Source organism: Thunnus maccoyii, chromosome 2, assembly GCF_910596095.1.
Source record: "Thunnus maccoyii chromosome 2, fThuMac1.1, whole genome shotgun sequence".
Taxonomy (NCBI): domain Eukaryota; kingdom Metazoa; phylum Chordata; class Actinopteri; order Scombriformes; family Scombridae; genus Thunnus; species Thunnus maccoyii.
In genome coordinates, this window is record NC_056534.1 from 10,706,526 (window position 1) to 10,724,230 (window position 17,705).

Sequence of the window (17,705 nt, forward strand, 5' to 3'; positions counted from 1 at the left end):
ATTTTTTAATCTGAATCAAGATCCAATTTTACATGAACGTATTCATGAAGATAGACAAGTTTGTTGATGTATGGAGAATACATCCTAAATCAAGGCATGAGCAAGATTTCAAGTAACAGCTGAGTTATGGCCACCGAAAATGATCCTGTTGCCATTGTGCATCACATAAGTAAATTAAATCGAACTTTTGCAGGAGCAGAGTTAAAATGTGTCTGCATTGTCTAAATTTGGTTGCAACTGTACAAGAATTATTTCACTTAGACATTGCAAAGAAAAAATTGGCAACCAGATTACAAGAAAATGATAGGAAATATCAAAAAACAAATGAATAACTTTTTACAGAGTGATCCACTATGTGATATGCACAAAATCTGGTGAAGACTGGATGAAATTTGTAGGAGTAGTAACAAACAAAGAAGTGTTAGATTGTGAGTACTATTTGGACAGATGGATGTGGAAAAAGATTTTAGTTTTATTTATTTTTGTTCGAAGGCTATGTGGTTAAATAGTTTTGGTGCTTACTTAATGAAAAAATATGAAGTTCCTGTTGGATGCATGGCCTTTTTTGCCTTCTGTTCAGTACTTTTTGAGTTATCCATCCAAATAACAGACCCAGAAGCAAACTAATAACAAAATCTCTTTGGCAGAGATCATAATTTAAGGAAAAAAAACTTTGAACAACATCCATGTCACTCCAGGTCTGTCTTAATACATTTTTACAGTGTTACAAGATCCCTGGTGAACTGAGTGCATAACTACCTCCAATTACTCACCAGTTGTGCGACTACAACTGGATACTAATGCATCGCATCCCCTCAAATGACCCATGAAATGCATTTTGAATAATTTGTTATGCTTTCTGTTTTTCAGCATCCCTCATCTGTTGTAACTGGTTGTATTTCACCCTCTGGTATTTTATTTCATTGTAACATCATGTTGATTTCCCCTTGGACCACCACCAGGATGGGAAATCAGCACCAGCCAAATGCTGGTAAAATATGAAAGTGGATGGCTGATTTCAGACACAGAATAATGATTTACTATCGAGTGGCTGGCGAATTTGAACATTTATCTGTCAGTGGCTGGCAGATGTTCACATTTTAAAAAGTTAATTTCCACCCTGACAAACACCCCAAGTGTAAACAATGCGCAAGTAAATTCTCTTTGAAAACATAACTACTGTTTATCTAGATTTACAGACAAGGGAAGAAAATAACAGTAACATTCATTGAGCAAATGAGATGATCCTGTTTTGTGGAATAAAAAGAGCTTTAACAAGCAAACCAACATAATTTCACTGGTTTGAAGAACAAAAACACAGATTTGAGTTACAAAGTACATATTTGTCACCATGAAATTTTTTTTTAATAAAAAGCGAGTATCTCAATAGAGTGGTATCTGCAAAATCCTGTTTACATGGTCAACATTTTCTATCCATCTATTATTGTGTCATTGTGAGCATCAGCTTCTTTTTAGAGGGAACCTGGAAAGCAGAAAGCAGTCGCCCCCATGTGTTGAAGTTGTATTGCATAATATTTGCCAATTTGTTGGTGGTTTGTTGACCACCTGCTTCTACAGAACAGTAAGAGATTGACAAATACAGCCACTAAGTTCCCCTTTCTGCACTTCCTTTATTCTTTGGTGCTTGGCAACTGATGATAAAATAGCTGAATATCAAGCTCTGTCAAGGAAAGAAAGGATGATTAAGGTAACAAAAAATGAGCAAGGCATTTCTTAACTGAGCAGGCACTATGATAGATAATAGAAATGAAAGATAAAGAGTGCAATGAAGTGGGAAAACCTCAAATTTTCCCACTTCATTGCACTCTTTATCTTCCCTTTCTTAAAACAGGTCCTCAGTGATCCAAAAATAACACTTTTGTCAGTGAAGATTAACCTACATTGAAATAAGATCTCAGCAAGCAGGTGATACAAAGCGTCAGCAAAATGTCAAACCCAACTGGTAGAAAACCCAGACAACTTAGTTAAATGCTTGTATTTTCTTTAATGTCAGAATCGTTATTATACATGACATCCCAATGAATTTGCACTTCTTTTTACAATATGTACCACATATAACAGCACCTACATGTTTATTTACACACATTACACAAGATTGTATCACAAAGCAGTGCGACATTAACAAAACAAGTGCCCTGTGCCTTGTTAAACCATCGCACTCAAAAGTCCATGACTTGGCTAAAGAAAACATCACAGCCATCGGCCCTTACTATTTGCTAGGTTCACAGACAACCCCCCTCCCCACCCCCATAATTTTCTAGGTTTAAAGCTGTAATCACAAGTGTGAAAGTGTTGTAACTCTTTCTTTACCCCATAGACAAAAGCATGACAATGCACTTCAAGTTTTTATCAAAGGGCCTAATGTAAACATGAAGTAGCTAAAATGCAAGCTTTGAAACACTGTTACTGCTCTTTATGCAAAAATGCAAGAACTAGTACTGAGTCAGTCAGTATTTTGATGCTGACAGGGTAATAGTTTACATTTGGATTATCTGTAAACATGAAAATACATATGAGTAACAGTGTGATTAGAAAACTGCAATTAAGGAAGCAGAATGAGGGTATCTGGACGAAGAAAACTTTGTTGCAAATATATTTTGCTTTCCCATCTCTTGTAACCCCACTATTTAAAGTGTCAGCTCACTCTGACAGTAATAATAGTCATGAATATCTGTGTAAATTGGACTGAACTGCTTTGTGATAAAACCCTGGTTTGGGCAGCAAAGAGCAACTAAAGAAAAAAAAAAAAAGATGAATTATGTAAAACAGGAAATTATTCGGTCAAGTGGGTGCTGAATTTGCCAGAACCCTGCATCCACAAGCACACACACATACACACTCACTCACTCACTCACTCACTGTTGCACAACAACCAGAGATACTGTAGCAGCTTTCTCAAAAGGCAAAGACAAGTACAACACAGTAAGTGGCAGTTCTGTCAGATACGCAAACACACAGAGCAGCAGCAGAATGAGATACACACACACTGCCAAGCATTTTGAGTGGAGCCACACGGCAGGGAGGCGGTTTAGCCTTCCGAGGGGCCCGGGTTTCAGTCCAGCCTGGTTTGGCCAGCCCTCCATGGAGGAGGAAGTACGCTTAAGGAATGAGGGGAGGAGAACTGCGAGTAGTAGGCAACAGCCCAGTTCATGTGGTTATTGGATATGAAGCACAAAGAAGCCTCGACCAAATAAACAATGTCTAAATGCAACATTCTGCAATTTAAGGATCTGAAATGTGGTGTTTGCTCGCTTAGGTATCAGATTTACTGAGGGCAACCATACAAACAAGAAAGAAAATTTCTATAAAAGAACAGAACTCTGCTATGGAGAAGATGTGTGAGACAATTGGAGGGGGGGGTGAACGAAAAATACAGAAGGGGAGCAATATGTGGGTTGGTAATAGTTAAGTTTTTCTTTATTTGTAGCATTGCAACTAAGATGAAAAGGAGGAAGATTTCAATGGTCGGCCAAGGTATCAGTCCTCATCAGCTGTCCAGTCGGCCACCAAGGAGAGGACAGAGGAGGGATTAGTGGTGTACGAAAAGTTCAGAGCATCCTGTTACGTTTATGAGTTGGTGAGTCTGTGATGACATCACTACAGGGGGCAGGGCCTCGTTTACGATTGGCAGTGGAATCCAAATGGAGCGCCATCTCCTCTGCGATGAAGGTGTTCAGGTCTACATCATGGAGACCGTTTCTACGACGACTGAGGGACTGGGCCGGGTGAGTTGGTGAACCAGGAGGACCAGAGCGGACAGAAATGCTTGCCATGGCACCACTAAGGCCTGGAAAGAAAAACAAAACAAAAACATGAAGCCACTGAAAACTGCATGAATAATCACCTTTCATCCTAACGCAACAGATTACCGTTTAACACGGCATTTTAACTAACCGTGCAAGGCTATGGCCTCTCTGAAGGGCTGCAGGTCAGTCTCCACAGAGCTGCCTGTCTCGGGGGGTGAGGGTCGGCTTGCAGACACCATGGCAACTCTGGGTGGGGCTCGAGCTGTCCGTGGGGGTGGGACTTTGCCACACAGGAAGCTAATGAGGTCCTCTCGCCTGATGGTTCTTCTGCGTTTCTTCACCCAGGCAATCACCTCCTTATTCCTGCGCTGGTAGCCTCTCTGGATCCCCAGGTCATAGCTCCGCTGACGGGCTTCCATACTCTCTGGTGATACAGAGGGGGAAAAATATATTCTAAGTAAATCTAGACACCAGAATCAAAGTTTATCTACACCAACTGCATTGACGTACAATACTTCTTGGACATGATACAAAATACCACACAAACACGGTGGGCCATAAGATGAGCTGTAGTTAAAGTTACTCATTTCTTACCTTTGTACAGGTTAGTGACAGCTGTGGCTGCATTCTGGAAGGGCACCCAGAGAGAGAGACCTTGTTGTTGACATACTCTATCTGTGAATAAAAATTTGAAGTTTGTAAGATTGTGATGATAACTTTGATCCCAAACTCCCCCTTGTCAAGCTCAAACCTCTTCTCTAGACAAATCCAAGCCTCAGCAGACAGAAACTGGCTGTTACAATACAACTCCACTTGTGTATACAAGCAAACTCTAATCCAATGCCTGCCCTGAGACCTCCAAGGTATCATTATACCCCATTGTTAATAAGCTTAACAATATAAATGTAACACGATATTATAAACCATTGTATGCTGGGGGGGAGGGAGGTTATTAACTGTTTCATCTAAAGTAATTACAATGTCTGGTATGATGAGTGTTATGACGTTAAGAAGAACGGCATCAACAAAGATATGACAACTGTCGCAAAAGGTACCCAAGTTAATGTCCTGTGCAGTGCCGATCTACCTGCTGTCCTTTAACAACTTCACTCTTTCCTGCAAATCCTTACATCTAATCTGGAGAGGCTGCCCACAGGGTCTCCTCTGAAATTATCAGCGGGTATTACATTTCATGAGGACACAGCTGTACTGCAGTCTGTGAAGATAATAATGTATGGCAGCTTGAAAGTAGACGGATCTTGCCAAGCAGGATTTCTGGGCTGAGGGAGGTATAATGACTGTACTTGACAAGTGGTTGCACAATAATGTAGCTTTAAGGTCAAATAAGACATGCATGACAACTGGTAAACAAGTCTATCATAGGCATTCATCTTACTCAGTAAATAACTTAATGGTCAAATCAAACCAACCACGGGTTCAGCATTTTTAACAGGGACTTTTAAGATGAGTCAGTTTTCTATGTGCTAATAGCAGAAGCTGACGGGGACCCAAACCATTTCCAAGCAACACAACGCCAGTGTCATGTTGTAATGTAATAGTTATTAGTGCACATTCAGCAGAGTATGACGAGACTTCAACATGTAAACATTATACGTTATTCCCTTTTCGCCATTTTGTTCTGGATATCACCATCGACAATGCAATCATCAGCAAAAGTCTACTGGATTCTGTGTTGAAATTTTTAAAAAGTACTTATGTCGTCAACTTAACCACATCCACCAGCACCGCTGCGACAATTACCGCTGCGTTTGACCGACAACAAATGTTGTTTTCAGTCGGGCAAACTCCTCCCTGTGTATCGCCATTTTGACGAGCTAGGTAGCTGTTAACGGGTGAACAAAAACATTTACAAATGTGAGCCATGTTAGAGCAGAATAAATAAAAGTCACAGTAACAACATACACGTAGCTTAAGTTAACCAGTGTTTAGATATCCTCTTAGCTCGGCTGCTTCTCAGTCCGTTTATCTCCGGAGAGTCTGTGACAGCTGGGGCCACTGTTTGCCAGATTCAGCCCGGTTATCCCGACACCCTGACACGGTGACCGGCTGTTAACGACGGCTAACATTAGCAGATTTCTGCCTGTTAGCACACGGAGCATGGTCGCGATGGCCGCCCGAGAACCGCAGAATTGTTGATTTTATATCCAATTTTAAAGAATACATGTCACCCAACACGACCATGGAAACAAAAAACATGTCTCTTCATGCTGCAGAGAGGCAGTGGGGTTTAGCTACCACCGTTAGCCGGTGCCCTTTGTGTCGGATCTCTGCTAGCAGGATTAGCTCTAGTTAGCTGTGAGTTAGCTTCATCTGAACTTCGTTATCTTCAGTACAAACCTTTGTAGAGCTGCGCTACCGCCGTGGCTGAGTTCTGAAACAGATGCCACAGTTTCTGCTGGCTTTGTTCCGTCTCCTCCTCGTTTGGGTCGTCCTGTTCGGCCTCGGCTAAGCACTGCCGTTCCCATTTCGAGAACCAGTGCTCTGGGCCGTGCTCCTGGATCTCCGCTTCTCTCTCCTCCTTCCTCTCCTCCATAGCTAACGATAGGCGCTAGCTAGTAGCTTACAAGCTAACCTTCGCGTGAAAAATATAGGATTGCTTTGTTTCCGTGGGTACTTAACGGTCTTTCTTCAGTATTCTATTGGAAAAATACGTTACACAACCCTAACAAGCGATACAAAACAAAACAATTGCTGTTAGAGTCGCATTGTGACGCCCAGTGTAAAACACACCAAACTAAGGAACGCAACGATGACAACACCTTAGAATTTCTGGGAACTAGCCCCGCCCAGTTCCTCACTGTACTGAAACGTGATTGGCCGGTGCGACGTTTCTCTGCGGCTCTCTGTGCCGAACACGAAGCCTGATTGGACAGCAGCAAAAAAAAAGGAAAAGGTCAGAGAAAAACAACGTTGATCCCACCCCGAAGTCTCTGATGCCTGCCGTGCAGCATTCAGGACGGCAGGGGGCAGCCGGGCTGTGGAAATGTTGTTTTTTTGTTTTTATTTTTATTTTTTATGGAAATGTAGATAGTCTCCCAACCTTTTTCCTTAAGGGACCCCCATTCTATCATTGAGTAAGCTGATGATCCCTGATGAAGTGACATATTTTATGGATAGTTCATATAATATTCAATTCATAACAATAACAGCACAGAACAACTGATAAACTCTACAATCAACCCACAGTGAATGCAATAACTGCAGGACGTCTGTGTAAAACTAGCAATTTGGATATTGAATATCGCATTGCTTCAGAGCTGAGTTTTCTTGATATTTTTAGGAACTTTTTATACAATTTTCAGCCTGTATTATATATATATATATATTTAAGTTTTAACCATAAACTGTATATAAATATTATTATATATTTATACACAGTCAATGGTTTTAACTAAAATGCATACTTAATAGGCTTCTTTTTGACAAATTTAGTGTTTATTTGGGGGGGGGGGGGGGGGGGTCTTCCCTGACACTTGGCCATTGTTCTATTTTCTATTTGGTTGTTTTAACTACACACTTTTCTAATTAGCAGAGAGTGAAGGCTCTATTACATATATATCAGTGGAGGCTGGTCCATAGAGGCAGAGGAGGATCAACCTCCTCTATTTTTTGAGAGGCAAAAGGGAGATCAAAATGTAAAAAAAAAATTTGGTTGAAATAAACCATTACAGCAGTGGATAGCTCCTTGCTTAGCCAATGCAACAGCTGGCTTGTTGTAGCAGCCTTAAGGACTCTTTATACACCCATGGAAGGACTGTTAAGGACTGTTGTTAAGCTAACGGGAGAAATTATCTGGACTGGGCAGCGCAGCAGCAGCAGGACGCTGCCGGGGAGGCTGGAGAGAGAAGCAACCGAAGAAACAACCAGGGGAGTTAGCTTGTTTGTCATTGTTGCTAATGATATCAGACTGGTTAAGCAGCAGCCATAAAGTTCTGTTAACTAACATACAAGATGACCAACAGCTGTAAATGGACGTCATGACATGAATACTTCATCTCCATGAAAGAAAGAAGAAGACGTTAGATAACGTGAGTCAGATACAGCTTCTCTCTCTGTGTGTCTTTGGTCGCTAATTTCATCTCTGATGGTTAAATGTCTCTGTGTGGCTTTTTATCTCCTTAACAAGAATGCACCAGAGATCATATAATGTGTTGTGGGTAAGGTTAGTTTGCTTGTTGAAGTTACAGTGAGCTGTCTGGACTCACTCATTCATTCGTTTTTAATTGAGTGGTTGTTCAGTAACCTGTTGATGATGTGTGATTAGTGAATGAGTGTGAAGGAGGTCTGGCTGCTTGCTTCTGACAGTTTCTTTAGTTCGTTTTAAGCCGAGCTGTATATTGAGTAATAAGCTTAAAGTAACTAGAATAACAAATGTTAACTAGTGGTGTAACAGATAGTAGTTGATCCGTGATCCGTACAGATCGCCCCCCACGGTTCGGCAGGCATATGAACTGCGGATTAATTGCAAAATTTAATGTCTCGTTTAAGACAAAGTAAAAAAAACTGCTGTAAGTACAAGTCATTGGCAGGCAGCGTGTCGCTAACAGGGATTTTGAAGAGCAACGATCAAACCAGCATCTAACGGGTCCGATGTGACATTTGAGTAATGTTTACCTGCTGTTTAATGTGCTGCAGCTGAGCAGCTAATTAGCATCTAGCTGTTAACTGACGTTAGCGGTGATTGTTTGTTATCATCAAGTTTTGATGATGTGGACAGATACTGTTTCATTCACTGTTTGAAGAGGAAGGTATCATGCCTCATATTGCAATAACTGAGCATTGAATATCGTATATACTTTATTTTATTTTATTTTATTTAAACATTGGACATCTTAAATTTTGTTTTCATTTAAGACCATGGGCAAAAGCTACTTGCTGTTTCTGGCTGTAAGTGTGTTACAGAATAAATGGAAAACAAAGTTTTATTTGTCTCCCCCTTTTTTTCGCTGATCCTAATAATGATCTGATCCGTGACTCGAATCCGTGATATGTATATGCTAAGTGTATTTAAAGAAGCAGCCTTTTCACCACTCAAGCAAATTGTTTTATTGGCATATAAAATTGCCCCCCACCCCTCCAATTTCATCAGGTGGGACAATGTTATAGTTTGATGCGGTTTGTTGTAAGATTCCATGTTGGTTTTCCTCCTGTCCTCCCCAATTTTATATATATATATATATATATATATATATATATATATATATATATATATACATACAATATATCTTATTGCATGTGTTCATGTCTTCACCGTGCCTTTATTTTAGGTTTATATCTTCAATAACAATCTAAACATTACATTTAATTGTTTTTTTCACAGAAATAAATGAAATGAGATAAACTGAGATATACTGAATATTTTAAAAAAGTTTTATTACACCCCTTAAAATCAAGAAGGTCCCACATTTTTAATTTGTTTTAATTTGATTGTTTTAATCTTTTCAAATTATCCTCATGGTGGTGTTTTTATTTAATAACTTTAATTGTTCTTGATACAATAGTCTTTTTATTTTATGTAAAGCACTTTGAAATGGTGTGAAATGAGCTATATAAATAAAGTTGCCTTGCCTTGCCTAATGCTCAGGTGTCCCCTAACAGAACTTTGTTCATTTGTTCACATACTCATGTATTTTGTGGAGGCCTACATTTGTGTAGTGTATAAAATATATTAGTTGTAGTAGTAGTAGTAGTATGGTTGTCATCATCAGAAGAAGTTGGTTCCCCATTTTCTGTATATTTTCATCTTCTCCCCAAATTTGTGTGGTCCACAAAATTGGCCATGAGTCTGAGATTGTATTGTCAATCTACCCTTGTTAGCGTTGCACCCTATCCAGGACATTTCCCTGCCTTTTACTCCCTGCTATGACCCTACATACTAATGAACAGGTATTCACAATGGATGAATGCACCACGTTAGCAGCAGTATACTGTAAAAACATGGTCATCTGTTATAATCAGCTATTATCAAGCAGCTTGCAACGCATCTTGGTTGTAGCTATCACTGCAGCTGAGACTTTGGGGGAAAGTTCAATGTCACACTATCTTCTTTGTGAACAGCCATAAGTGTATGAGCCCAGGAATGAGGGAGTCCAAAGATCAGATGAGTTTATAACAGAAACTTACTGATTACATGCTCTCTCCTCTATTGCTCTCTGGTCTCTGTCCCTGTCAGACTACACACATCTCTGTGTGGTCGACGTGACAGTACAGCTCTCTTTCTGAGCCCCTCTTTATTTCTCTCTCTGCTGTTAACACCGCTGTGTTCGAATATGTCTAAGGGGGAGCAGGTTGTTTGTGGTGTTGAGGAGTATTTCCAGGAACGAGGGCCCACAGTCACATTCAGCAACTTGCACTACTGCGTTCAGGAGAGGAAGCTCTGCTGCAAGAAAGGTCCTGAAAAACACATCCTCAAAGATGTAAGGTAGGACATCATACTCAACCCGTGTGTGTGTTCATGTACATAGGCCTACCATTATATCTAATTATCAGCATTGTCGTCTGGTGGTGACTGTATGATAGCATGTTAGAGCTACCTGTAGGACGATTGTTCCTGTTGTTCCTCTCATACAAACACTGTTTGCACTATGGCTGCTGTTTAACATCTCATAGTAAGTAAGTTATGAGATCAAGTTTTTTTCAGTTTGTGGCCATTTCATCAAACTGCATATCATTATAAACATTTTAAAGAATTTTAAAGGTCCATACGTTTGTGTTTTGTTTTATGAAGAGTTTAGACACACTGAGTTAAAGATGCTCTGGCAGCAGTCAGATCAGCCAGAGGGGATGTATTTTCATTATCCATTAGTCTTTTCCCATGATATTGTCATCATAGCTTTGGGCCAGAGCCATCCACAGGAAGTTAAATTAAGCAATCAAAGCATAAATTATGTTCGAAAGGCACAACATTTTATGACATTAAAGATTTTAGTTTAAATGCTACTTTGCTTCATGTTGTACAACTATTTTCAAAATAGGACAATATTGATATTTATATGAATTATATAGACGACCACTCATGCACAGTGACGGATATGATGGCCTGAAATAATGTTTACCACGGATCTAACAAGTGGTGAAAGATCAGTCAAATCTGGATTACCATACATGTTATCTACAACAACACATACTCAGTGTAATGCTTAAGTAGAATAATAAAGAACCATTAAAACAAGAATGCCTCTCTGGTTTCAGAAAATAAAATACTGTTAAATGTCAGAGGTTCATTTTTAAATGCAACTTGTGAATATAAATCTTTAAAGCATGAAAATGTGAATGTTAATAATCTGTAAAGGCTTTAAAGGTTAAAATATGTCAAGGTTATTGGAGTTCAGTCTATATCATTTTATTATTTAAATGAGTTCTCTGTAAATAAATTGATTTGACTTGACTGTCTGATTTTTTTGTTGCAGTGGTATCATGAGACCGGGGATGAATGCTATTATGGGTGCCACAGGAAGTGGGAAAACATCGTAAGAAACATGTTTATGTACTTTGGATGTACAGACACTATTTCACAGGCACAACCGCAGCCATATATACATTAGATTTTCCTTTTCTTTGCCAGACTTCTGGATGTAATCGCAGGAAGAAAAGACCCTGCTGGACTTCGGCAAGGACAAGTCTTGGTGGACGGCAAGGTCGTCACCTCTGACCTCAGGCTCAGCTCTGCTTACGTGGTTCAGGTACACAAACCCAGTACAGTACATACACACAGTCTTTGACATTACATACATTGGATTCTTCTGACTAGTTTGTGTCTACGTCATCCTCGTGTTTCCAGGATGATATCCTGATGGGGACGCTGAGTGTGAGAGAGAACCTTCTGTTCAGCGCCAACCTGCGTCTCAACCCTCAGCATCACTCCTCCACAGACAAACAGAGCAGGGTGGATGCCATCTTACAAGAGCTGGGCCTTACAGACTGCGCAGACACTAAGGTACACTGCTGCAAACACAGTAAAATACTACATAATATACTGTAGTTAGTTACATATCACTCATTATACCGCAGTGGTGAACAGAATACTACAATGTCCTACTCAAGCTTAACGGCTTTAGTGATACTTTACTAAGATAAAAGTCTACTTGATCAAAGATAGAAAACACTTGAAATTCAAAGTTAATTTAAGGAAACAATGTTAATTGTGATCTTTATGACTCAAAAGTACTGAGAAATGAACTAATTTACAAACTGTGATTGGCTCTGTGGTTGTTGAATGTCCTACATTCAGGGGTGGCTGATTTCTTTGCACTTTGTAATGATGTGATTTAAACTGTAGTGAAGAATTGTACTTCAATTAAAAAGTTACTTTAAAAAAGTAAGTTTACTTGCAAAAAATAGTCAAATAAGTGCAAAAATGCAATACAGATGTTTTATGTGTGTTTGTTTGTGCGTGTGTGTGTGTAATGTTTATGATGTGTATATCTTATCTTAGAACAAGATAGGGAGATAAGTAATGAAAATTGTAGTTGACTACTCAGGTAAATAAGTAATGTTGCAAGTATATTAAGTCAGTGTGGCCAGCCAGATACATGTACATATATACTAATACGAATACCTGTACATACATACATATATACAAACATTAATACACATACACAAATGCAAAAGTATTTTGAGATCTTACATACAAAATTATATTATACTATTACTGCGTACCTACTTGGGAGAAAGAAAGTTTTTAGTCCTGTAACATGCAGAAACAAACTTGTCTGTAACACACATCGTCTTTCTCTATATTTCATATTTCACAACTAGATGATTATTGACTTTATGGGGTGGACAAAAACCTGTAAGGTTTCTGTTTTTATTTATTTTATCTATATCAAATAGATGCAAATTACATTGTGAGGACAAAGAAGCCCTTGAAATAAGTAGGAACACATGCTGTGTGTGTGTCTCTGTGCAGATAGGGACGGAGTTTCTGCGTGGCGTATCAGGAGGTGAGAGGAAGAGGTGCAGCATCGGGATGGAGCTCATCACTTCTCCTTCTCTGCTGTTTCTGGATGAGCCGACCACCGGACTGGATTCTAACACTGCAAACTGTATCATCAGTCTGCTGCACAAGTACGACAAGAAAATTACAATTTAAATCTCACATTTGGCAACACACACTCACACATAAGAAACAAATAACAACAGAAGCATACAAGGCTGCTGAAAAGGGGTGGGTCAAATAGCAGGGGTCATACTTTTAACACCTGTTTGGGTCATGGAAGCCATTATTGATGACTTGAAAATCATTATCATCTTCACTGTCTACTTCTGTGTTTCCTGTAACTATGTGTGCTTAAACAAATATTCAAATGTGTGTCCAGGCTCTCCAGAAGCGGTAAGACTGTGATCTTCTCCATCCACCAGCCACGCTACTCCATCTTCAGACAGTTTGACCACCTGACTCTGATGCATAAAGGAGAGGTGGTGTACGCAGGCGCAGCAGGCCGTGCGCTTGAATACTTCACAAACCTTGGTACAGTATGTGTGTGTTTGTGTGTTTACTATGAAAGGACTGTGTTATCATGTTAAACGATGAATACTTACATACAAAAGAGAAAGATAACAGTACTGTATTGTACGGTCAACCAGCTATCCCATAGGCTACAACTCAGCTGCAGTTTTGTATTTTAATATTCATACATAATATTTTATGTTAATATTAGTTATTAATATGAAATGAACATAAAACTGATGTTGACTAGATGGTTTAACACATCAGGATGATGTTTGCTTTTATAGAAAGACTCATTACAACATTTCTTGGGTGTGATATATGTGTGTGTCTGTGTTTTTTACAGGTTATCAGATCGAGTCCTTCGACAACCCCGCTGATTTCTTCATGGACATCACAAACGGAGAAGCTAAATCCAAATTAGAGTCACTCACTGCAGGTACACTTAGATAAAAATAATACACAACTAAAGTAAATAACACCAACAACCCATGTATTTGTTTAGCTAAAACTGAGCTAAATTTGGTTGGAAAGTTTTTAAAAATCTGGGTTGTATATATATATATATATATATATTTTATTTCAACACCATTTGAATGCTTGTATTTTAATATGTAGCCAATTTAATATAGAACCTGCTACATGCTGAAATAAAGACATTTATTGTTGCAGTGTTTCTATATTCACAGACGTTTCACCTACATGCTCGATGAGAAAAGTTAACGACTGTCATAAAGGGAAAGTTTATCAGATTTTCTGTCCTTATCTACAACATTTTCCATGTGTTAGGGATGTTCTCTCTTTCCACAGCTGAGTGTAAAAACCCATTGGCAGTCAAGTACTGTCAGTCCCAACTGTGCCAGAATATGCTTGAGGAGTTGAACCATGTGAACCAGAGCGTTGCTGAAGGGGTCAAAGGTCAAGACAAGGCAGCTGACTATGTTACGTCTTTCTTCTACCAGGTCAGCCAAATCTAAAGCTTAAAACTTTGGTTAGGATAAAATATGTTTCTTACATTTAGAAAATGATATAAAATAATTATTAAGCTGAGGGAATTAAATTCTCAGATGTTATTAACTTTGTGATTAACATAAACTGAAGTGAGTTTATGATGTTGAGAGTTTAATGACTGTTCTAGCCAGCTGTTATGTCAGTGTGCTTGGCTGCCCGCTGAATGACCCCTGTTTATAACTGTCATTATGCCCATGAAAAATGTCTTCCTACTCTCTCTGTGTGTGTGTGTGTGTGTGTGTGTGTGTGTGTGTGTGTGTGTGTGTGTGTGTGTGTGTGTGAGACAGATGCGTGTGGTGTGTGGCAGGACAGTCCTGAACAGTCTGAGGAACCCTCAGACCTCTTATGCCCAGTTGGCTCTCAACATCTTTTTTGCTATTCTGGTGGGACTCATTTATTACCAGATGCCCTTAACACTGCCCGAGGCTTTACAGAACAGGTACAGTACACATAACCTGCAGCAGAACAGACAACCTCTATTTAACTTAGTGTCTACCTGCTCTATTTTCACCTCTGCACACTTCCCCCATTGTAACTGCATCATCTGATAGTACTTCCACTTAAAATTACCCAAAATAACAACAGAACTACTTAATGAAAAATATAAGATAATACCAAAGGTTTTCTGTTTGTTTGGAGGGTTTTTGAGTATCTTCTTGCACATTCATGCACACTGTAGGCATGCAAAGGAAAGGCTGCAAGAATAATGGCTTGAGATTCCAAGGCAAGAATGACAAAAATGTCAAAAAAGTGATTAGCTTTTTAAATGAAGGTCAGGTATGCAAGCGCTGGGGTATAAAGGCTAAATTCAATTTAAAATACGGTTAATGATTGAGATAAGGTGCCATGGTGTAAAGATAAGGAAACAACTCTCAGCTACATGGGGACAGCTAGAGAAATTAGCCCAGGATTGGGATGCCTAAAGAGGGCTAGAGGCTTTAAGGTAATTTAAGTAAATAATACTCTCATGTTTATGGTGATAAAACACAGTTCAGGGTTACATTTGCTGACATTTTCTGCTTGAGTATCCGTCAAATGTATTGATACTCAGATAACGCTCTCTCCCTCTGTCTCTCTTTCTGAACGACAGGATGGGAGCGTTCTTCTTCCTTATCATCAACATGGTGTTTGGGAATCTCTCTGCTGTTGAACTCTTTATCAATGAAAGGGCAATCTTCATGTGAGTGAAAGATAAAGGTTGTGTGTTGTGTTGAGTTGCACATGTATGCAGAAGGTGACTACGAAGATGTTACATTCCCAGACGGATTTATGTGTAGCACATTTCTCTTTTTGATTGCTCCTTTAAGGACTGACGTTATTCTAGTCTTTTTCTTATTTTACACAAATTCAATGGAAAATTTGATATTAACTTATTTATTTTCTGATGCTCTCAGTCCCAAGCCAATTCATAGTATAGTATAGTTTCTTTCTTTTCTTTTAAAGGCTTAGTAATTTCCTAAAACAGCTGTGCACTGTAGCTTTTAGCAAAATTTGTTACTCAAACAAAAGTAAATGATGGAATTGTTGTGGACTATTTTCAGCGGTTCACTGGTGAATATTTACAGTGGCAGGAGGGTGTGTCTCGGATTGATTCAAAATAAACTACAGTGCACATGTTCATGATAATGAAGGTCACCCAGTGCAACAACGTGGCTAATTGATTTGTGTCTTTTATAGTTTTTTGACAACATCGGCGCTGTATGGCTCAGATATTAAAGCTGTGTCAGGCTTTGGCCACACAGACGATACTTGTTAGTCGATTCAGTTCATTGTTGATTTTGGTCTTTTCTTGGGATTTGTTGACTATCAGAACATTTTAAATATTGCCATCATTAGCCTTTAACATGCAGAGGTAGTTCAAAAGTGTGATATGAGGTTTAGTAAGTTTTTCCATAATGTAAATCCTTTACAATCTCATGCTTTTAAATCAGTTTGTGTTTTTGTGTGTTTTTTGAGAGTCTTTCTTAATGTGTGTTGCAGTCATGAGAACTCCAGTGGCTACTATCGTACCTCTGTCTACTTCCTGTCCAAGATCTTTGCTGATCTCATCCCCAACCGCATCATTCCCATCTTTGTGTTTTCAGCCATTGCCTACTATATGATGGGTAATTCACCCGCATGCAACACAGTTTATATAGCATTCACTTAATATCAATGAAATAACTATTATATCTGATCATGCTGTAATTTAGGACTCATGCAGATATCTTCAAATCTTTTAAAGTTCATCGGTCAATTTATTCAATTGTCCTGGAGTGTGAAAGCAGTAAACTATGTAATGAATAAGGAAGCTGCCCGTAATTTTCTGCATAGACTTGGCTTTATCCCAAGGGGGTTCCGGTTATAAGAAGTAAACTCTAGATGACAGGGATTTGCCTGAATCCGGTTTGATATGTCTGCCAAATTTACTGTATGCTTATTGCTTTTCATCTGGAAGCTTCCATTTAAGATCAAATAGAAGATAAAGATGCTCCGGAGTTTATTCAAACGCTCAGGGAGGTTTTTTTTCTGTCTTGCTATTTACACACAGCTGGGAGGCAAATTAGGATACATAATGCATATTTGTAAGATGTTGGGCCATCACAAGCACTCAGAGCAGCTTCAGTGATCTTAGATTCTCCAAGTTTCTGGCGCTCTACTCGAGGGATGAACACCATTCTACCAAAAAATATTCCATCATTTGGTGTTTTGATGGTGGTGGAGAGTTCTGTCTAACAAATGGGTCCAAAATCCCCCATAGGTGTTCAACTACTTGAGTGACTGTGAAGGCCGTAGCATATGATCCGCACCATTTTCATACTCAGCAAAGCTTTCAGTGACCTCTTTGTGCTCTGTATGGAGGTGTCTGCATTTGTTATGTTTCTCTAGTAATGTATTCAGAGTTTTCTTGTCATTCGTCACCTGTCTGTATGTCCAACACTCCTCCAGGGTTGAAGCCTGCCTTCGAGGCCTTCCTGTGTTTTGCGCTGACGATGTCTCTAGTCAGTCTGGCCGGAGTCAGCCTGGCCTTCCTGGTCTCAGCGAGTGTATCCTCATTTGCCATGGCTAACATCCTCATTGCTCTTCCCTTCGTCTTCATGATGGTGAGACACAAAGATACACATACACACACACACACACCACACTGTACATACTACTGTTTTTTACTAGTATATATTTCTCTCCCTTATCCCTTCTTCATCCTCTTGTTTTAGGTCTTTGGTGGCTATCTTGTCAATCTCAATTCCATGCTGAGCTGGCTCTCCTGGCTGAAATGGATCAGTATCTTCAGATACGGATTGGATGTAAGATATGGAAAATAGGCAGAGCAAGATAAGGAGGGTGTGGTTGTGAGAATGAGGTTTGTGGGGTCGAATTTCATCTGACTCTATCTGAATCTCTTTGTCCCTCTCAGGCTACATTCATCAACGAGATGACGGGACAGTTATTCCAGAGCGACGGCATCATGTGAGTGCTGA

At 39.4% G+C, this 17,705-nt stretch overlaps 2 protein-coding genes across 4 annotated transcripts in view; one reads left to right on the plus strand and one right to left on the minus strand.

Moving 5' to 3' along the window:
* abcg2b (ATP-binding cassette, sub-family G (WHITE), member 2b) overlaps positions 1 to 17,705 on the plus strand; it is a 32,149-nt gene that overhangs the window by 10,772 nt on the left and 3,672 nt on the right. For 2 of the 3 annotated variants that reach the window (XM_042430993.1, XM_042430986.1), the window contains exons 2-15: positions 10,067 to 10,209; positions 11,198 to 11,257; positions 11,353 to 11,470; positions 11,569 to 11,724; positions 12,697 to 12,854; positions 13,106 to 13,257; positions 13,583 to 13,675; positions 14,047 to 14,198; positions 14,535 to 14,686; positions 15,338 to 15,427; positions 16,228 to 16,352; positions 17,176 to 17,330; positions 17,442 to 17,531; positions 17,642 to 17,694. In XM_042430993.1, the coding sequence (XP_042286927.1) occupies positions 11,205 to 11,257; positions 11,353 to 11,470; positions 11,569 to 11,724; positions 12,697 to 12,854; positions 13,106 to 13,257; positions 13,583 to 13,675; positions 14,047 to 14,198; positions 14,535 to 14,686; positions 15,338 to 15,427; positions 16,228 to 16,352; positions 17,176 to 17,330; positions 17,442 to 17,531; positions 17,642 to 17,694 (1,547 nt within the window). In that variant the 5' untranslated portion in view covers positions 10,067 to 10,209; positions 11,198 to 11,204. Of the gene's footprint in view, positions 1 to 6,694; positions 6,863 to 10,066; positions 10,210 to 11,197; positions 11,258 to 11,352; positions 11,471 to 11,568; positions 11,725 to 12,696; positions 12,855 to 13,105; positions 13,258 to 13,582; positions 13,676 to 14,046; positions 14,199 to 14,534; positions 14,687 to 15,337; positions 15,428 to 16,227; positions 16,353 to 17,175; positions 17,331 to 17,441; positions 17,532 to 17,641; positions 17,695 to 17,705 lie in introns of those variants that run through there. The other variant, XM_042431001.1, reaches the window with a different exon arrangement.
* On the minus strand, positions 1,986 to 6,564 carry zgc:77849 (UPF0472 protein C16orf72 homolog). Its single transcript, XM_042431016.1, has 4 exons — positions 6,126 to 6,564; positions 4,362 to 4,442; positions 3,916 to 4,191; positions 1,986 to 3,808 (listed from the first exon to the last, which is right to left on the minus strand). Exons 1-4 carry the CDS (start codon positions 6,319 to 6,321, stop codon positions 3,570 to 3,572), a joined length of 792 nt encoding a protein of 263 aa, XP_042286950.1. The 5' UTR covers positions 6,322 to 6,564; the 3' UTR covers positions 1,986 to 3,569.